This window comes from Microchirus variegatus (assembly GCF_963457635.1).
Source record: "Microchirus variegatus genome assembly, chromosome: 19".
In the NCBI taxonomy this organism is placed as follows: Eukaryota; Metazoa; Chordata; class Actinopteri; order Pleuronectiformes; family Soleidae; genus Microchirus; species Microchirus variegatus.
The window spans coordinates 6,382,394-6,405,020 of record NC_139820.1 but is presented as its reverse complement, the minus strand read 5'-3'; the positions used below and the strand labels follow the sequence as shown (position 1 = coordinate 6,405,020).

The 22,627-nt window shown below is 39.8% G+C and overlaps 1 protein-coding gene across 1 annotated transcript; it reads right to left on the bottom strand.

The window, feature by feature from the left end:
* Positions 1 to 6,532: 6,532 nt before the first annotated feature.
* Positions 6,533 to 7,805, bottom strand: lbx1b (ladybird homeobox 1b; the record flags this gene model as incomplete). Its single annotated transcript, XM_083905720.1, has 2 exons — positions 6,533 to 7,020; positions 7,478 to 7,805. 2 exons carry the CDS (start codon positions 7,803 to 7,805, stop codon positions 6,533 to 6,535), a joined length of 816 nt encoding a protein of 271 aa, XP_083761846.1.
* Between the last annotated feature and the right edge of the window lie 14,822 nt (positions 7,806 to 22,627).

Sequence of the window (22,627 nt, the reverse complement as noted above, 5' to 3'; positions counted from 1 at the left end):
TTTTTATAGTTATATAAAACAAATAGCATTGTGCACAACGTGAAGATAATATGTTCCTGGTCGTCCCAATTCACAGCGGAACCTTATTCAACCACTATATTGTATTGGGAGATAGGTTTGGGGTTGCCCGCGTACATATACCGGAGTAAGTAAAAACGTACTATTTTACATAAACAATGCTGTTTTTCTAACTATTTAATATGACAATACAACACTGTGCATTATTATGCGCTTAACTTGACCCGAAATCTTCGTGAAATAACGCGTAGTCTTACCATAATGTGTCAAATTGCCTCCACTGAACGACCAACAACAACCACCGTCCACTCCTTTTCAAAATACCGCCAACGTTGATGACGTCACACACGCGACAGCGCGGGGTGCTGAGGAGCGCCACTGCTGCGCAGCACTGCGCAGGAGCACTGAGCCACGCTGTCAATGAATTAAAACATTTTGACGGTTAAAAACAGGTCAGTCACTTTAAAACATGATGTTTTCTTCAGAGAAAACAAAGGTGGTTTACACTAAATACACTATTTAAAAAAAAGAGTTTACAGTGCTACACAAAATACAAAACAGCTCATTTACAACACGACACAAGACAGTAGCAGTGATTTAAACAGACCCTGAACATGTGACGCATGTGCATTCATTATGTATAATGTTGTTTATTAATCATTTAAACTCTTCCATGGATAGAAATATGTCTAACTTGAGTGTCGTCTGTTGCTTGTTCCACTTATAATTGTGCTAAAGGCACCAAAATGGCTGCCTAGTACTCTGTAGTCCGTAAAGTGGCATTACTATCATATATAAATACAGCACACAATTAATTTTGTGCATATATTTGTGATTTGTGTAACAATATTATTTTACTTAATTAACAATTAACAATAGTATTTTTCTTTGTCCCTGTGATGGACTGGTGACATGTACCTCACCTTTTCACCCCGTGTCAGATGATTGACTCCACATTCCCTGAATGAACGAATGAATGAATGAATGAATGAATGAATGAATGAATGAATGAATGAATACACCATGACAGAAATCTGACACAACCTGCACAAATGGGGGTAATCTAGCATTTTAACCCTTTGTGCTGCCTTGGTAAATTACCGTGGGAATAATGCACAGCTCCTTATATGGACATCCTGGGGGTTTGAGTTTATAGCTCACATAGTCAGGCTTTAAAAATGAATATTTTTCATATTCTATCTTTGCTCAGGTGTGTTTATATAGTTTTTTTCATCAGATTGCCTATAGGTTGTGCTGAGAAAAAAAGGATATAAGTCTATATTGTACATTCTTATAGCCTCTGTATATACTGTAAGTTTTAAAGTATTGGGCGAAAAAAAGCAGGTGAAATGCTCTGTGTTCTAAGAGTTAATAAAAGAGTATTGAATATTCAGGTACCACTTTTCCTTTATTGCATTTACTTGAACCATAGACATAAGACACATCTTTGGCTCATTGAGTGAGGTTCACTGTCACAGAAACACCAGCAGGTGTCACTGTTTCCCTCCGTGCTCAGAGTGGGACTGAGTTTACAGCCCTCACAGTTTTACAGTCTTCACCTTCTCCTCCTCCTCCTTCCTCCCTCCTGTTTTCATTTCATTGTCTCAGTCTGAACACTGACAGGTTTTTTTTTCATCACCACAATGTTTAGTCTGACACTTGATTTAAAGGATCAATGCGTCAGATTCGGACGCGGCATCTTATATCATTCCACTTATTTACAACAACCTCGCTTGCATTCATTTGTCCATTCATCATAAGTTGTTCTTTTTACACTATGAAATGAAGTTATCCATCAGTTAACGTCATCTCAGCGCGAAGGTAGAACATTTTTGGAGTTTTTGGGGGTAGGAATTTCATTTAAAATCCTTAATTCACAGTTTAAGAAAGACTGGTCTGCAGCTATCTTATCATTCCACACATCCTTATTTTTTTAATAATTATTATTATTATTATACTCCCTCTTCAACATATGTGTCATCCCACAAACAGCAGTCACTTCTAATCTGAAACACGACTAATCCAACCAGAAATAATTCCACCTTCTCATGAGCCACAGACTCAGATGTGTTGTTGTTTTGTTGCATCCATGTTAATCTGTGAGTGCATTTGATTTGCAACACAATTAAAGGACCAATTCAGTCCAAACTGATTCATCCTGCAGTAAAAAAAAAAAAATCCAAGCTCCATCCAAAAATAAAAGGAAAAAAAAAAAAATCACATAGCCTGGATTATTTGAATGATCAATTAGAATTTGATTAATATGCAAATTTGCGAACAAACTGTTCCATTTGAGCCTTCAGCGCAGCCTAATTAATCAACAGTTAAAGGAAATTAATACATACATCAATTCTGTCAGGAACATGCTTAGTTCAATCGCCCGTAAAATTGAAGTTTGAAGTATTAACTGGCTCCACAGGAAGGCTATGATTAAAACTCTACAATTCAGCTCTATTTAGATATATAGAGTGATTTAACTGCAGGCAAATATAAAGTCATTTACAGATCTCTCCCTTTTTTTATATTCAATAATAATAAAAATGATAATTATTGTTATTATTATTATTAGAAATAAATTGAGGGGTTGTTTGAGGCCTATGGATATACATTCTATTTGAAATCTCCTGAGCTAATTAAGTCTGTGAAACGCTTAAATACTGTCACTCGGAGAGTGTCTTGATGACAGTGTCTTAATTTACACTTTGCACCTGAGACTTTTCCACAAGGTGCAAATAATAAAAGAGAGAGAGAGAGAGAGAGAGAGAGAGAGGGGGAGAGTGTGAAAAGGGGAGGGGAAGAGATGAAAAGAGAGGGCTGCACTATTGTTTCAGTAGGGACTCATGCATCAAACTTCAATTTTCCGCACGATTGAAGTAGTGATTTTTTCCATCTTGAAGTGAAATACTGAAATACACTTAAGACCTCCAGATTAATTACCACGAAGTGGTCCCTCAGACTGTAGTATTACTTATCGCTGGGCCCGCCTGACAAGCCCTCATAAAATAAGCAAGTGGAATCCATAAACTTAGCCTGCCTTAACACTCTCTCCCTTCATAAATATGCTTGATTCAGAACAGGCTGCACAACACACACACACAACACACACACAATACACACACACACACACACAGAACAGAGAGAGTGTTGGAATAAAGTAGGATACACTTTAAAAGAATCACAGTCTTCTTTGGACCTATAGCCTCACAGTCAATGGTCTCTTCTGATTTAATAAACACTGATAATTGCACCTTTATTTTCCCATAATAAGTTTTTGACACTAATAATAATAATAATAATAATTTTAAAAAGGAACAATGGTAAGAAAGTCTCTGTGTCTTATCACCACTCATTCATTTTCTACTATTTTATTACATTCTTTATATATACATTTATATATATATGTATATATACACGCACACATACTGTATATATCACTTATATACATATAAATGTATACATGTGAGTGTACTATGTGTGTGTACTACTACGTTTACTACATTCTTTACACGTATACACATATATACACATATATTAAATATATGCACATATGTTTACATATACAAGTGTGTATATATATATAATATATAATATATACACATGTATACATATATGTGTATATATATATATATTATATGTATACATATATAAGTGTATATGTGATAAATATATTTATGTATATATATATATATATTTACACACACACCTATATATTATATATACATGTGTATGTATATTATAATAACATATATGTATACACATATATATCTGTGTATACATTATATTTATATATATATATTTACACACGTATATTATACATCTATATAAATATATAAGTGTGTGTATATATATATATGATATATGTATACATATATAGGTGTATATATGATAAATATATTTATATACATATATATATATTTACACACATGTACACATATATATTATATATATATGTGTACATGTGTGTATATATATTATATAAACATATAAGTGTATACATGATATATATATATATATATATAATATATAAACATGTATTTATACACATAAGTGTATACATGATATATTTATATATATTTACACCCGTGTATTATACACACAAATGTGTGTGTATATATATGTATATATACATATATACATACACAAGTATATAAACTGAGTCTCTAACCCCAACTTTTTCAGGTCAATTTAGGCAGAAGTTTTTGGTTTTTTAAAAAAAAAGAAAATATTCAAAGCAGATCAAAGAAAAGCAAAAGAAAGAAAGAGCAAACACTATAAAACATTTCCCAAGAAGACAGCTCCACTTATCGTCTCCCTGAACAAAAGAGGGTTAAACGGGAGGTTGCCTTTTGAGTTCCTCTTTCTGGACAGTCCTTCTTTCTTTCTCTCGCTCTCCCTTTTTCTCACATCACCATGTTTTCAGCTTCATTAAACTCCTCAAAGACAAAAGAAATAAAGAGGCAGCAGCAGCAGAAGGGGGAGAAGGGGAAAAAGATGGAGGAGGAGGGGTGGGGGGGGGGTGCGAGAGAAAAAAAACAACAACAAACAAACAAACAAACAAAACAAAAGAGCTCCCTGAGCAGACTTTGGCATAAACGCCACAGTCTCAACTCTTTATGGCTCCCTGCTTAACATTAAAAACGCTCTCAACAAAATCCATTTCTTGTTTTAGAAAACGTTCTTGGACAGAAGTCAAACATATTATTCCGCCGCTAAATAAAAAGAAGCGGAGGAACACAAGGCGGCTCACATAAAACAGGGGGCACTTTCATTGTAATTCATTGACTTGTTCAAAACGCCAGCCAAAGAAAGGGCCGAGACATTAATAGCCGCAGATGCCCTCATGAAGGCAGAGTCTATATGGCCTTTGTTCGCGCCCAGTTAAACTGTTTAAAAGGAGGGTTAACTCAATCCATCAAATTGTCTCAAATTGTGAGGAAATTTCAAAAACCATATGGCCTCCAAACGTTTGCGTCCTTTCTGTGCGGTGGGACACACTTGTCTCAGTATTGCTGCCTGCGGGGGACCGGCCCTGCTCCTTTGTGGCCCGTCCCATCAGGGGGAACGCTGCTCATTTGTCCCCACTTTTCATGCTTTACGCTCAAAATTACGGCCCCAGTCCTGCAGAACAAAAAAATAAAAAAGGGGCTCTATAAAGGCTCGGAGAAACTGGCCCAAAAACGGTGCGGTTTTTTGTGTGCCATCCTCCTTCCACCGCCCCCCTCCCCTCGTTCCTCTTTTCGGCACCAGATTTGTGTTTCTCACATAAATTTTTGCCACGAATGGAGAAACACGTCTAAGGGTCAAGAAGCCACGATACGCATTTAGGCGCTGAAAGGAGGGACGGTGAGATTCCGGGGCCACAAAATGTTTAGAGCATCACAGCAGAAAAAAAAGGACACAAAGGGGACAAAATAGTGCAGAATAATAATAACTCTGAACCGCTTTTCATGCAACGAATTTGGCAAAGAGAGTGTGTTTCTATAAAAAAAAAAAACCTTTTATAATAACACAATTCAAAGGAATATTCAGAAAAAAGCCATTTTTATTCCCATAGTAGCCTATATACATTACAGTCTGTGCATTGGTTTTTCAAATAATGTCCTGATTTCAGAAAGGCACTTACAGGTGTACAAAACATAACAAATTTAGGCTATGACTCATCAATCTATTGTATCCAAACAATAAATCTAAAAAGTAGCCTTTAAACAGCTTCGTCAAAAAAAAAAAAAACCACCGCAGTGTTCGTTAATTGTTGTTTTTCTTCATCCTCCTCCTCCTCCTCCATCCATTGAGCATTCCCCATTTTTTAAAAAACAACAACAACGCACATAGAGGACTGTGAGGGTCCGAGTTTGCCTTTCCGATCATCATCATCATCATCATCATCATCATGCACTGCCAAATGTGAAGTGAAGTCAAGGTGGTGGTGATGAGGAAGAGGAGGCAGTGACCAAACTGATAAGCATTTAAATAATAATAATAATAATAATAAAAAAAACTATAATAATAATAATATAAATAATGATCACAAATCAAATCATGCATTCACATGCAAAAAATAAAACATGGGGGTGATGTGTGTGTGTGTGTGTGAGGACAGCAGGCCCAAAAGCAATGGAACAGGTGTGTGTGTGTGTGTAAATAATAATGATAATAATAATAATAATAATAATAATAATAATGTTGGACCATATTGCTTTGATTGCATGGAGTCAGAGTTCGCTGTGAATACACTGTAAAATACCACTGCATATTTCTTTGTTCATGAGTTCATGCGTCACTATTATGGATAGTTGTTCTATCTGTGCGGATATAAAAGTCATTACATTTTGGTACATGTTCTGAGATATGGTATACAATATAAGCAGTAAGTTACAAGTCCTCTGTGGGGATTTTTTTGTTTGTTTTTTGATTTTTTTTTTTGATTTTTTTTTGTAATTATTATTATTATTATTATTATTATAATCGTCTTTTGTTTCGTTTCCTCCACTTCTCAGCCCCACGCTGCGCCCAATCAGTCATCCACGTCAATCTCCACGTCCTCGTCCTCCGAGCACTCTTTACTCGTTGTGTGGTCCGAGAATGGAGACAGCGGCGACGTCCGCAGTTTCTGGGAGAGCTCGCGCTCCTGCTGGCCGCCCCGCGCGGGGGACTCGGCGCGCGGGTGGCCCAGCGTGCCGTTGGCGCATTTCTCCAGGTCCGCGAGCTTGGCGAGCTTGTCCAATGGGACCTGGCCCAGAGCCTTGGCCGATTCCACGTCGGCCTTCATCTCCTCCAGGTCCCGTTTTAGCTTGGCCCTGCGGTTCTGAAACCACGTGATGACCTGAGCGTTCGTCAGGCCGAGCTGCTGCGCGATCTGGTCCCGGTCTGCGGGGGACAGATATTTCTGGTACAGGAAGCGCTTCTCCAGCTCGTAAATTTGGTGATTGGTGAACGCCGTCCGAGACTTCCGACGCTTCTTCGGGGTGGTTCTCTGTCCGAACAGAGTCATCCCGTCCCGGCCTGCAGTGAGGAAGAGGAGGAGGCTGGGTGAGAATCACGGGATTCAATGCACTGCCTGCAGGTGCGTGTGGATTTATCTGCACCGCTGCAGTGTGTGTGTGTGTGTGTGTGTGTGTGTGCGTAAAAGTGACCATTACGCAAAAAAAGATGAACAGTGAAACCTTTCTGTCCCTTATGGGAACAAGTAATTACAAGAAGATTACACAGACACCACTGGGAAATATTGAGCAGCAGACACACGAGGCCCTGATAATATTAAAGATATATATATAAATATATATATAGATATAAACATGGCGATTTATTTCGTTGAAGAAGAAAATTAACGCCAATTTGCTTCCATAAATGGATCAAAAACATGCTCTGGGTATGAAATAATTAAAATAACATTGAAATAAATATCATTTTCATTTACTACAAGACATTTTCGTGCATGGATGCAATTTTTTTTTTTTACCTTCCGCAGCCTGTAAAACGCTCACTTCCAGCCCCTTGAAGGTCTTGCTGGCGAGCTCCTCCAGCGCGCACAGCGGCGACGTCTGGTTGAGGAGCGCGCGGCTGGACAGAGGGATGCTGGACGGACGGTGCTTCTCCGAGGACGAGATGAGGTGAGCCGTGCCGCAGATCGTGTAGCTCCGCTTCACGGACGGCTTGTTGAGGATGTCCTCGATGCTGAAGGGGGTCAGCGGCTTGTTGGAGTTGGCAGGAGGCGGCAAGTGGTCCAGTGGACTTCGCCTCCTGTTCTCCACTGCATCGCACTTGGCCACCTCTTTGGATGTCATCATCGGGCTTGTGCGCAAAGAGTTTATGCAGTGGGGGGACTTCGTAGAAATGATCAGCGGTTGGGGTGAAGTCACATAACAGTTGGGAGGTTAGAGGAGGAAAAGGGGGGGGAGGGAGGGAGAGAGAAAAAAAAGAGGAAACAAAAAGGTGCAGACAGAGGACGGAGGAAAAGAAACTCTTATTCCAAAAGTGTGTCTCCTCGGGAGCAGCAAGTCCGCAGGAGTGAGAAGCCTCCCTGAAAATGGCGAGGTCCACACAGTTGACGATTACTAACAAGTTACCGTCGATTGGTAGGTAATCAATTATCTCCAGTGGCACTTTCGCCCTCTTCCTTTCACTCTTTGACTATGTTGCAGTCCAGTGCAGGGCTTTTTGCGACTGGGGGTGTCCCATTAATTAGGACGCATGGCTGGAAGGAGGAGGAGCCCGGCGGAATTATAATGCTTTGTGCTCTTATCATCTTTGGTCTAATTTAGTCGTGTGGTGAGACACCAGAATAGGTATATGGGGTAAATGAGGGGAGGCAGGGAAAAGAGGGAGAGAGAGAGAGGGAGAGAGAGGGAGAGAGGGATCACAATCCGTAGCCTACTTAAGCGTTTTTACGCGGAAAAAAACTTTCAGTTTCAGCTCAGCAGCAGCAGGTGCTTCTGGTCCTTGATTTAAAAAAATGTGTTTTTTTGGATTATCCGGAGGTTAAATAAAAGCCATAGTCAGGGAAGGATTTTTTTTTCGCTTGGATGATCCTTTGTTTTGTTTTGTATATATATATATATAAAAAAAAGAAAAAAAAAAAAGGTAATGTAGAGATGCTGCTCTGCTCATATATCAGCTGCGGTGACGATCAGCCTCCTCCTCTGGGGCGGGAGAGAAGGAGCAGCGCGCGTCCCTCTCAGCGACGCCGGGTCCGGGCCATAACTCAGGCGAAAGAGCTGCTTTTATATCATCCGAGAAAATAGAAAAATCTCCTCTCACATTTTTTTAACCCCCTCAAACCCCCCCACACCCCCAACACCACTCCGCGCGTCCTCCAGGTTTGACATGATGGCTTTATTCTGCTGCTGTGGCGTAAAAATCAACGACAGTTTGGTTTATTTTATTTATTTATTTATTTTACACGAACGAATTTTCGATGTAGGACTTTAAAAATATTATCATTATTATTTTTTTATTATCACGTAGATAATGGTGTTTTTATATATAGAATTCGATTTCGGTGTAAATGTCTTAATATTTTATATTTGTTATGTTTTTAAACATAATATAATACACGAACAGGCCTATTATTGTTAGTATTCGTTTGTCGTTAATATGAATTGTTTATTTTAAAGATTCTTATGTATTTCCTTCGTTTGTTTACAGCCAGTAACACCGCGATTTTACTGTAGTTTTACGTCACTGATGAGCAGCGGAAATAAAACACCAACATGATGATGGTGATGTTATTTATATTATATTATATTGTTTTATTTCAATGTTTCCGTTCTAATTTTTTAAACATCGTGTGACTTGTTGTGATTTTAATTCAATTCAGAATTTTTAATTAAATAATGTATTTATTATTATTACAGTTATAGCTGTGTGTGTAGCATAATACGATATAATAAAGATTTTTATTTCGTTAACGTCTTTAATTTTTTTTTTTACCATTACAGCTATAGTCTGCACGTGCAACACCTTTATTTTAACGAAAATGTCAATTTATTATTATTATATTATTTTGATTTTATTATTATTATTTGAATTGTTATTATTTTGAATGAGAGAGGGAGAGTAGTCTGATGCTTTTGTTTTCAGTTTAATAAAAAAAAAAATCAGACACATTTAAGCTAGCACACTTTGCTCTCTGTATGTGTGTGTGTGTGTGTGTGGGTTTGGGATGGGGGGTGGGTGATATCTAATTTCAGGATACACCACGTGTTCCTCTCAGTTTTTTTTTTATACATACACACACTAATATATGTATATATATATATATATTTATTTAATTGATTCATTAATTATTTAATTAGATATATATAACCAAAACCTGCAGCTGCAAACCTTTATTTTCCACTATACTACTTTAAAAACTTAAGTTTCAAGCATATATTTTTTTGCATTTTCAACAACATTTAAATCTTCTTTATTTTGTTGTGTCCTATAAAAACAGATTGTGCAAGATAAGAATATGCAGTGAGCGAAAAAAACAAACGTGATAACTAAATACTACAGTAAAGTATATTTCCCTGATTTTAACCAGTTTTAAATATTACTTAACTTAAATTGTGGGGCACGTTTCTTCACTTTGCCAATCACAGGTGTGAGTGAGTGAGTTCCCATGCAGGCTGTGGAGGATCATGGTGTTGAGTGGTGCAGAGGCCTGTTTATTAAAGACAGATATTTGTAGTGGTGTGACATCATCTCTGTCTGCCTTGCCAAGGTCGACGACATGTCCTGCTCTCCTTCGGTTGCAGGACTTCATTTCCCTTTAAGATCCTTAACTGCACACACACACACACACTGTTTACTCACATTTTAATGAATGCATATATGAAAGAGGATTAGTTTCTGAAGGTGATTTTGTAAGGATTTACATCCGCAATAAAACCTTCTGGAGGAATCAGTCACATGCATTCCCAGTGTCCTGTTATCTGCATGCTCGGACGTTCATAAAAAGTATTTAGAGATCACGACACCTCTTTGTCTCCACAACCAGGTGATGATTTAGGCCGCGTTTTCACTCCACAGCTGCACTGGGTCGGATTAAAGTGCCATATTGTTACGTGACCTCACGCAGGACAGCGCTCGCTGCAAGGCTTGGACTGCGATTGGGCTGAAAAAACTGTCCACATAGTAGCCATTTTGTGAGCCCCCCCCACCCACCCAGCTTGCAAAGATGGGTGTCATGTCTCCCTGTCTCCCAAAGGTCTGCCTGTTATCACACATGACACCAAATACAGAGAGAGAGAGAGGAAGGCAGGGATCGTGTGGCTCAGATGTGTCTCTCTCTGTGTAAAACATGTACTGTATAAATCACACGTCATTACCAGAGGTCACTGGCTGAAGGAACGGGATTGGACGGTTTCATATAGCGAGGGCCAGTCTGGTTGGAGGAGAGTGGATTTATCTGGCAGTTGGATGTGTGGCAGCCATATTTTATGTGTCTGGAGATGTAATAACAGGCTTCATGACAAATCCCTGACGGGGCCCGGCTTTCCCCTCCTGCCTCACAGTGCTGTGGCCATAAGCGGCGCCATTATCACTGTGACCGCACTGTGCTGCCCGCTCTCTCTGCAGCGCCGCGAGCGCTTTGCTGTGACTTTCACAAGTGTCTCATTAAAGGGTCAGTTCAACCGAAATCATCACAAACATGTTTATGTCTGTCAATGCCTGGAACAGCTTTTGGTTCTTGGACCATGTGACAACGTGGCGTCCCCGCAAACATGGGAAAAAACAGTGCTAAATTTGGGGGGAAAAAAATATAATATTCAAATTATTAGAAAATAATAAACAGGAGATGTTTTTGCTGCAACAGTAGCAAATAATTCCGCAAATTCACGTCCCACAGGAATTTAAAATCAGACCAACACCATCACCTGTATATATCAATGGTCACACATTCTTTGCTTAAAACATAAAATATAACTACTTTAATCATGGCCACAGTCATGGAGAACATTTAAAATGTAAAACTTTAACATTTTTGAAGAGCGCAAAAAAGAAAATAAGTGGTGCAAAAGGTCTTTTAGAACCTCTTTTAGAACCGTATTACTAAATTTTACCTGCACAGGTTCCTTTCTGTGAAATGGAAAATAAAATAAGTTTCACGCAAGGCAATCAAAATTTTTGAAGAGCGCAAAAAAGAAAATAAGTGGTGCAAAAGGTCTTTTAGAACAGTATGACTAAATTTTAACTGCACAGGTTCCTTTCAGTGAAATGAAAGACTCACAGGACACAAAACAATCCAAATTTTTGCATATATAATGAAATTGAGAATAGAATTGGACTAAACTTGAAGTACAGGGAACAGAAGAAAACGCAGAGCTTGCAACAGTTGCAAATAATTTGGCATATTCACATCTCACAGTCATGGAGAACATTTAAAATGGAAAACTTTAAAATTTTTGAAGAGCGCAAAAAAGAAAATAAGTGGTGCAAAAGGTCTTTTAGAACCTCTTAGAACCGTATTACTAAATTTTAACTACACGTGTTCCTTTCTGTGAGATGCAAGATGCAAAACAATCCAAATTTTGGCACAAATAATTAAATTGAGAACAGAATTGGACTAAAATTTAAGTACAGGGAAAAGAAGGAAACAGGTCCTGCAGATGTTTTGCTAATAATAAGAAAAACAGCTGTCCCAGATGTAGCAGATTAAACGTCCCAAAAAGTGCAAGTATAACGTAGCAGAAAACATAAATACTTTAGTTAGACGTGTGAGTAAAGTCAAGGATCTATTTGGGTGAACTGTCCCTTTAAAATGTATCTGCACTGCTTCCTCCAAACTAAGCAGCAGTGGGTTTCTTTCCAAAATATCAGTTAAAAAAAAAGGTGAGCGAGAGTAAAGTTTGTGGGCCAGTCCATAATAAATCACAAATCATGACTTTATCCTCCGTGCAGGAAAAAAAAGCACAAAAAGAAACAGGTGCAGCGTCTGCCAGGAAACACAAGAAGCACAGAAGTTCCCCCCATGGGGTGTGCGTAATGCAGAGTAAGTCTCTCCCTTAAAGAAAGCTGTTTTTATGGTCTCTGTGCTGTCGAGATAAACTCACTGACATGGACACTGCAGCACACAAACACTCACTCACTCAACAACAGTCTGACACCGGCGTTTGAAGGCTGATTTATTTAGTTCTTGCGTATTTTTTGTTGTTGTTGCCTCGTGACGGTAATAAAACACTTGAACCTGGTCGTCGTTTCGCTTCGTACCTGCTGGAACAGTTGCTCGGCGGGTTCTCCTGCCAGCCCAGTAACAGACTGGCTTCACGCCCCTGATCATACTGGTGTGGTTTGGGGCCTGTACACTTGTAGTTGGCGCGGCCTGAACATACGCGTTGCTAATTTACAGAAAGCACACACTTTGAAACGGCACATATGTGGCCACTGGAAATGAGTCGTGTTTTCGGTTTTTCTTTTTTTTTTTGAATCATCCTTTCCCCAATCTGGTGTCTTCATTTAAAAGCGATCAGTTAAGCAGCAGTTTACGCACACACACACATACACACACTCTCCACTGCACCGGCGTGTGTGGACGCCACAACGCGGCACCAGCTAGATGCTTCATTTGAATGTGCTTCCTTTCTCATCTACACTTCACTATAAAACACAGTAAGCAGTGATGCTGAAGGATTGTGTTATTTGGGGAAGGCCAGGGTGGGAAAGATTATTCACCGCCTTTGGTAATAAAAACTGCCAGAGGAGAACTGGGGAGAATTATGACAGCAATCCTTTAGATTTTCTTTGTGGAGGCTGTGTGTGTGTGTGTGTTTATTATTTTATTCTTTTTATTTGATGCAAACTCTTACAAAAGGACGATAAAGAGACCTTGAGGTGGAAAAAAAAACAACAGAAAAATCCAATTTGTCACGTTCACAAGTGTAAATACCGACATTGCTGTTGATTACTCTTATGTAAAATGTATTTTTCATGACTTGGTACTCACATTCACTCACCCTGGGATCTGAAATCAGAAATCAGTCGCCGCCGTCACCCAAATCCCGAGCTTATATTGTTCAAACATGTATTTAAAATAGGATAAGACCACAGGGCCACTCTAATTACATGGAAGTGGCTTTGGGTTGAGTTAATTCAATGCCCATAGGGGTTTTTTCCAATATGGCCGCATGGGAACAAAATGCTGACAGGTCAGCTGTTCTCTCTGCGAGGAGAGAGGAATGTCTCCTTTTTCTTCCTCCATCCCTTGTCAATTATTTTCCACTCTTTTCTTTTCTCACTCTTCTCTCTGTCACATCTCACCCCCCTCAAACACTCTCTCACTCACACACACACACACGCATGCACACACTGTGTCTTTGAGAGATGGCCTCTGTCTTTCAATTAGCCTGCAATGGCCCTCTTACAAGGCTGGCGTCTGGTGAGTAAGGCCCGCAGCAGATGCCGCTGCTGCTGCCGCTGCGGATTGGCCGTTCATCTGCAGCCTGCAGACTGTATTGAACACTCATTAGGGTGGAGCTGACTATTCATGACAGAAGAAGTGCCTTTGTGTGGGAGGAGGAGATGCTACTACATCAGGTTATCTTTACTCTCTTGTTCTCGGCGGGGTTTTTTACTGTGCAGAGGGGGACGGATTGGGGGGGAGAGGCTCTGATTAGGAGGATAAACACATAATGAAGTGTGACTGTTTGACACTCGTCACTCGTGATGTGAGCTCTTTATTTAAAGCTGCAGTGTGTCATTTTTGGGGATTTGGTTGTTGCTGTTGTTATTCCGCCTCTGTTTAGTCTTTATGAATAGAAACGGATGCTATCATAGAACAGGAAGTGCTAGCCTATCAAACTACTAAATTAACTTTTCTCGGATGCTTCTTGGTGTTTTCATTCATACACCTGATTACACAAAGACTGGATTTTTGACCGGAAAAAGACGCGCGTGATGCCATGTTTACGTGCCGCGACACCTGAGTCCAGGCACCGTTTACCAGTTAGCTCCGTTAGTTGCATTAGCTCCTTGTAGCGTCGGTTAGCGTGCCTATAATCGAACTTGAGCGGTCTGTTCATAAAACGAAAAGAGCAGCGCTACAAATAACCAGCGTACCTGTGTACTGCGTATGTGTGTCTCTGTTTTTAAAGTTTAGCATTACTTTAAAGACTCACGCGCGTCTTTGCAGCGTGCGCTAACGTTGGCGCTGTTAACGTGTCCAGCACTAGTTTGCACATTTATTTCCACTTGCCTTATATCCAGGTTACATTTCTACCCTCGTATAATATCCAAGCTTCTCTCGGATCAACAACACATAGAAATATTCTCTTCATATTCCAGTTTATGAATGACGATCTAGCGATTAAACAGTAAACATAGCGGTCAAAAAAACACCAAACCTAGCACCTAGCTTCTAATGGACAAAATGCTCGATATTTTCCAGCATCCAGCGGTCCACGAAAGATGAGAAGTTGCGCGAAGCCAACGTGTGGTTATTACGGTCATTTCACTTGCGCTGTTGCAGGAAGTCCGGCAATGTTTTATAGAGCTCAAATTTCAAATTTAACACAGTTCATGTACAACTACGGTGTTTTTCTTCATTTTAAACTGTTAATACACTATTTTAACATGCAGTGAATTGAAAATTAGTGCCAGATATTTAAATAGATTCTGGAAAATTGGGCAAAAACACTTAGCTATATGACATTTTCCGGCCTGTTTATGGTTAAAATAAGCTTAGGTGTTAAAGGGTTAATGAGAATTGTGCATACATATATGAATATAAAAGATTTGTTGATATTTAAAAGTTTTTGCACAGTTTTGTTGCTATACGGCACATATTATAATTTTGATACTCAGTAGTGTACTAAACATTTCCTTCCTCACTCTAACATTTCATGAGGAATTTGACCCGGAAATTAAAGCAGCGAGGGGAAAAGACGTCATTAAAGGGCGACCAAAGTGAATCCATGTCTATATGGATTTAAAGAGTCATGGACCTGTAATACACATGTTGGATATTCTAATGTATAAATGTTACATATGATGTCTTTAAAGGAGAAAAGACGAGAGGAGCAGACAGGACACTGGGAGCCCCCCCTGCCCCCTGTTGAGCGCCAGAGCCACAAGCCTGTCTGTTACATTTGTGTATGATTTGTCGACTCTCTGTGGGTCCGTTCATGGAGCACCTGGCAACCCTGCGCGGAGGAATACGGTGGCTGCCACGACCATACCCACAACACACACACAACCATATGCCTCCATTGTCATTCCAATGAGCTCAGACAACATTCACTTTCCCCCTCCTTTCAGCCAACACTATCAATACAAACCCCATGTGGAGGGGCCCGGGTCAAGAGGGACACTCACTACAAAGTGGCTGCTGACACACACGGAGAGGCACAACACACACACACACACACACAGCTCCTCCCTCCTCCACCCTCCCCTCATGAAACCCCGTAGGCTGGACTGAGGAAATGTGAATTAGCTTCATCAATGCAGAGGTTAACATTGCGCAAAGACGATATTGACCTCTTGTTGTATTCTTGGTTTGATGTCTTTCTTAGGGCCAAACGCTTATGAATAAAAATGGCAAGGGGAGAGGTTGACAAAGGGATTTGTCTGACTAATGCCGAGGGAAAACCCCTGAGGGAGAGCCTGGTTAAGCCCAACACCGCTGAATCCCCCCCCTGCAGTATTATCAATCACAGAGCAGCTCACGCAGCATTGTTATTGTTTTTGCCATAATTGTATCAGAACAGCTTTCATTTGTCTCTAATGAAAAGTGTCTGCATTCATCATGCTAATGCAGTGACAGCATAAATATTACGCACATGGCGACCTATGGTGGGTGCCTCCTTTAAACATGCGGCCATTTAAAAACATGTGTGCGGGGAGAGCATATGTGTTGCCAGGTCGTGACTGTGTTGTAACAAAGCAATTTAATTTGACTCTAATGTGTGGGATCAATTCAGCCATTTTACAGGCAGACGTGGTGGTTTCATGTAATGGTATGTAATATGTAAGAGCCAAATCTGTGGAAGGAGATATCCATGAAGCAAGCAACGACAAAAAAAAACACAAAATGCGAATAAAATGTTGATTTAATCAAAAACATTGTATTTTATTTGTTTGAAAAAACACTTTTTGTTTGCAAAGATCGGAATGATTCTTTCGCGTTTGCATCGTGGTTTTTCATTTGCGATTCTGACAGCTGCCTGCTGATTGGCTACTAAGTTTTGTAGTGATATCCATCTGGAACTTATAATAGCATCTAATTACTCTCAGATTATAAACATTGGATACTGATAATTAGAGTTGAAACAATTAATCCATGAATCGATTATTAATCGATTACTAAATGAATCGTCAACTATTTTGATAATCGATCAATTGGTTTGAAGCTTTTTTCATGATTAAAACAAGATTTCTGATTGTTTTAGCTTCTTAAATGTGAATTTTTTCTTCGTTTCTTTCCTCCACATAACAAAGAAATCATCAAAAACAAAATCATTTTGGTTCGTGGATAAAAAGACATTGGAGAACATCGTCATTTCCAGTTTTTACAAACACTGATCAACGTTTTTTTTAACATTTTCTGGACCAAACGATAAATCGATTTAATCGAGGAAATAATAGACGGATTAATCGATGACGAAAATAATCGTTAGTTGCAGCTCTACTGACAATTATTTTGTCGGATGACGATGGGGAAAACTTCGAGAACAAGTTCCAGGCAGCTTGCGACTCCAAGCCTGTGACTACTTCCGGTCCATTGTTTCTGTCTCTCCAGAACTCAGTAGCCAATGAGCAGGCAGCTTCATAAGGGCCGCAAACAAGAATAAAAAACATAGTGCAAAGAACAAATCAGGGAGTGCAAACAAAAAGTGTATTTTCAAACAAATAAAATATAATATTTTGGAACGATTAATTTGCTATTTTATTTTTGTATTGAGATTTAATCTAATTCCATACAAATGAAATTATTCTGGGGTTTTTTGCTCGCATAAAAATGAGATTACACTATTGTTCAAAAGTTTGGGGTCACCTATACAATTTTGTTGTGTTTTCCATTAAAAGTCCCACTTTTATTCGTCAAAAGAGTTGCAAAATGAATAGAAAATATAGTCAAGACATTGACAAGATTAAAAATAATGATTTTTATACAAAATAAATAATACAGCAAAACTGTTTTCAGCTGTGCTAACATCATTGCACAAGGGTTTTCAAGGGTTTTCTATTCGTTCAATAGTCTTCTAACGTGATTAGCAAACACAATGTACCATTAGAACACTGGAGAGATGGTTGCTGGAAATGGGCCTCTATACACCTATGTACATATTCCATTAAAAACCAGACGTTTGCAGCTAGAATAGTCGTTTACCACATTAACAATGTATAGAGTGTATTTCTGATTCATTTAATGTTATAGTCATTGAAAAAATTAGCTTTTCCTTCAAAAATAAGGAAAGTGAGCCCACTTTCTTTTTTAACTTTTGAACGGTAGTGTATACAGCATGTTCTCTAGACAAAAGGTGTAAACATAGTGAGCCTTTAGTCCATGTGGTGATAGCAGATTCTAAGTGACCCCAAACTTTTGAACGGTAGTGTAAGTTTTGATGAAATCAGCAAATCAAATAAGATTTTGACGCCGTAGAGGAGTGACGTTCATCTGCAATTTTCATTCCAAAACGAAGTGCCTCCCTATAATTAGCTGAAATGTCAACAGACTATTATTAATATGAGACATGTCGTGTTTTAAACACTGTAAATTATTCATATTCCTAACCTGGAGAGAAAATATCTCACACATTACACTGCAAAAGTTAGTTAAGCAGCAAAAATATGTCTTTCTATGATTAAATAAATGATAAAAAGCCAATGACATTTGGATTCTTAGAAAAGAAGATGGAGGGAGGGGGTGGGTGGGAAAAACAAAAAGGCTTAATCCAGCATTTCCTGCAAACGGATTCCACAGAATCAGCAGTAATTTTACAGCCAGTCTAAAGGGGCTTTGATGGCGTCGTCTATAAAAAAAACTGTTAATGGTAATAACCTTTGGTAAGAACATAAAGAGTGGAAAACCCGGGGCGAGAGGGGCTGAGGTAGGATCCCAACCTTTAACCCTGGTATAATTGAAAAGCATGTCAGTGCCGCTCGCTCGCTTCAGAGCGGTTTCGAACGTTCGGGGAAAATGAGAGCTTAAAAAATGTAGCTGAAGATGCAGGTGCTCATCTTTTCTTTTTTATCCCTCCTTCTTCTTCTCGTTTTTTTTTTTTTTGTTGTTGTTGCGTGCAAACAAATTAAACACCGCACACTCCCACACACACTCGCCACATTATATGCTCCACAGGGCCGGGGCTTGTCTTTATGAGTTTATTAAAAGCGTCTTGTTTCATATCATGCTCGCGCAGCAAAGAACCACACACCCGATATATCATCGCACTGTTATTGTAGGTAATTAAGTCCAAAAAACTTGGTGTTATACAGCGCCTGTTGTGCATAAGCAAAATTGACCATTTTAATTGCAAAGGAAATATTTGCTCGCAGTTTATCTAGCGTGAAAGATAGTATTACTCTTCTTAATACTGAAGGAGGAGGAGGACCAAGAGGAGATAGCGCGGGCATTCATTATACTAACAGTCCCCCTTTAAAAATGAATGGTAATGAGACACAACAGCTATTTACTTTGCTTTAATGCTGTGGCAAGTAGCAGTGAAACCACCGCCGCCCCCTCCCCCTCTGCAAATGCCCCCCACGCTGCTGCTGCTGCTGCTGCCCACAGCTTTTTAAATCTTTGGACTTGTTACACTGCGAAATACAACACAGCATAAAAAATTTAAGAGATATGAGTCGAGCGCAGACGAATCCACCCCAGCGCTGATTATCCTGCTAATCACAGCATCTGGTTTCTACTACTACTCCTACTGCTGCTGCTGCTGCTGCTTATCACTCTTTCTGTTTATATGGATGGCTCCACAACATCCTTATCTGTCAATCATCCTTCCTTTATTCTCCTCTTCTTCTTCACATCCTTGTGTTTCCCCCCCCCCTCTTTGTCTCAGTGCTGTGCAGTATTTGTCACGCAGAGCCTGCATCCCTCTCTCCTCTCTCTCTCTAACAGATGAGTGTGGCCTGAAGGAGGAGTGCTGCCATTCATCCAGATCTGTGACTGTTCCTGCCGTTTAAACCCGAGCAGGCTCGACTAATGCCCCTGCCTCACTCCTCTGACGCGCTGCTGCTTTATAGGCTTTGTTTGAGGTAGCACACACACACACACAGCCATCCCCATCCATCTTTTCCATATTTTTCAACTCCTAATTGTACACACACCTCTGCTTAATTTCTGTCCTCTCATCAGCCACTTTTTCCTCCTTCTCCTGTGCTTTCACCTCCTTTACCTTTCACATCCCTCCTTAGCAATTCTCCATCTCCTCTCTCCTCGTTCTCCTGTAAAACGAAAAAAAATAGCACACACACACACACACACACACAGAGAAAAAAGAGAGCGGAAGGAGGGGGTGTTAGACGTGAAGTCAGTGGCGTTGAGCCGAGGAGGACACACTCCACTTAGATAAATATCCCCATCGCTCTGAGCAGAGCCAGGGAGATTTATTCATCCGCCGAGCTGGCAGAAAATTGACTTGTTTCATGGGGGCAGGCTAGTGACGCATTGCCATGAGAGGCACAGAGACAGGAAAGGAGGGGAGTGAGGGAAGAGGAAGAGATAAAGGATGACAATGGGGAGAAGGGAGAGAGAGAGAGAGGAACACGGCGGAGAGAAATGAAGGGGAAAAAAAAAACCCAGGGAGAAAGAGTAAAGCGATTTAGGGAGTGGGGAGGGAGAAAAACGATAAAGAGAGATGAGAGAGAGTGATGTCCCTCCCCTTGTACCAGAGGATAAAGCCAGTCGGGTGGTGAAACAGTGATGAGGGAAATGGTACAGCTGACATTTATATAAGAGGATATTGATGAAGCAGAGACAATAGCAGACTCAATCCACCTCCTCCTCTTCCTCGCCTCCCCTTCTCTTGTTTACTACTTTTCACTCTCTTCCCCTCCGCTCGTCTCCTCCTTCTCCTCCTCCTTCTCCGTCTCCTTCAACTCTTGTCTGTCTTTGGACTGACAAAGCGACGTTATTGGCCACTACATCCTCATTGAGAGAGAAGGGCCACAACCTTGGGTGACTTAAGACTACAGCCGACAATGCATCACAGTGATAATCTCTTATTTCCTCCTTCCCACCGGCACCACACACACACACAGGTGTGTGTCGCTATCCTTTTAAGGTCTCTCATTCATTTTGGCCGGTCCTAAAAGTCTAAACTTAACTAAAATCACTTAATATCTAACCAGAACTCAAATATTAGCCCTAAACTTAATTAAAATCACTTAATATCTAACCACAATTCAAATATTAGCACTAAACTTAACCCAAATCACTTAATATCTAACCACAACTCAAATATTAGCCCTAAACTTAACCAAAATCACTTAATATCAAACCACAATTCAAATATTAGCCCGAAACATAACCACAACTCAAATATTAGCCCTAAACTTAACCAAAATCACTTAATATCAAACCACAATTCAAATATTAGCCCGAAACATAACCACAACTCAAATATTAGCCCTAAACTTAACCAAAATCACTTAATATCAAACCACAATTCAAATATTAGCCCCAAATTTAACCACAATTCAAATATTAGCCCTAAACTTAACCCAAATTACTTAATGTCTAACCACAACTCAAATATAAGCTCTAAACTTAACCAAAATCACTTAATATCTAACCACATCTCAAATATTAGCCCGAAACTTAACCAAAATCACTTAATATCTAACCACAACTCAAATATTAGCACTAAACTTATTCAAAATCACTTAATATCTAACCACAAATCAAATATTAGCCCTAAACTTAAAAAAAATCACTTAATATCTAACCACAACTCAAATATTAGCCCGAAACTTAACCAAAATCACTTAATATCTAACCACAACTCAAATATAAACCCGAAACTTAACCAGCTCCTCAAAAAACGAGGTTCTGGACCAGGTTTTTGGTCTCCAGGAGGACTACTGGTCCTTACAAGGTCAGTGTTTATGCTCGAAAAAGGTCCTAAAGAGGTAAAAGTACACACACTACACACACACAGAGCAGCAGCATCGTCGTCCCTGGACAGGAAAAACACTACAGTGTTCCTGTGTTTCATATTGCATCCATGCTAACACAGCAAATGGAGAGGAGACAAATGCTTCCTCCCCTTGGCTTTTCTTGAAGAGGTGTTGTGAATAGAGCTGTTAGTGTGTGTGTGGGTGTATTTGTGTGTGTGTGTGTGTGTGTGTGTGTGTGTGTGTGTGTGTGTGTGTGTGTGTGTGTGTGTGTGTAAGTGCGTATGTGTTCTGGGAGCGATGGGGCATGGAGGATTTCTGCTTGTATCAGCACCTGGGCTGCACTGAGAGAGAGGTATACAGGGGAGAAAGATGGGGGAACTGGGAGTGTGTGAGTGTGTGTGTGTGTATGTGTGTGTGTGTGTGTGTGAGAGAGGTAAGGTGGGGGTGGCTAACATGGAGTGGAGTATAATTTAGTTGCACCGAAGCTCAAGGCTCATGTCAACCTTGGATAGGGACCCAGGATGATAATTTGAATTGGGAATTAAGTCACCAATCAATGGTTATATTTATGCTGAATCAGTGGTTTATTAATGTGAGAGAACTCAATCATCTGATTGTGCGTGTGCGTGCACATGCGCAGGTGTCTTCCTTTTCTCCGTGTGATTATGTGCAGATGTTTTATGCCATATTTATGTGTCAATGGAGTAATGCTTTTTCTGCTGACGGAACAGATCGTCCAAAAACTGAAGTGCAATGATTGGTTTTTGTCTCAGCCTCTTTCTCTCTCTCTCTCTCTCTCTCTCTCTCTCTCTCTTTCCGACTGAAGTGATTTAACGCTGTTTGTGATGATGTGCTGCTCAGTGGTGAAGGTTTGGTTACAGACAAAAAAAAAACACCCAAAAACATAATAATCGGAAACAGCGCACACAAAAAAATGAACTTGCTTTGTTTAGTTTCATATAAAGTTCAGTCATGACTCATTCGCTACAAAGTAGCCGTGTCACACTTACAACAACAGTAATAATTCCCACGCAGCTGAACTGTGCCACTGTGGTTTCAA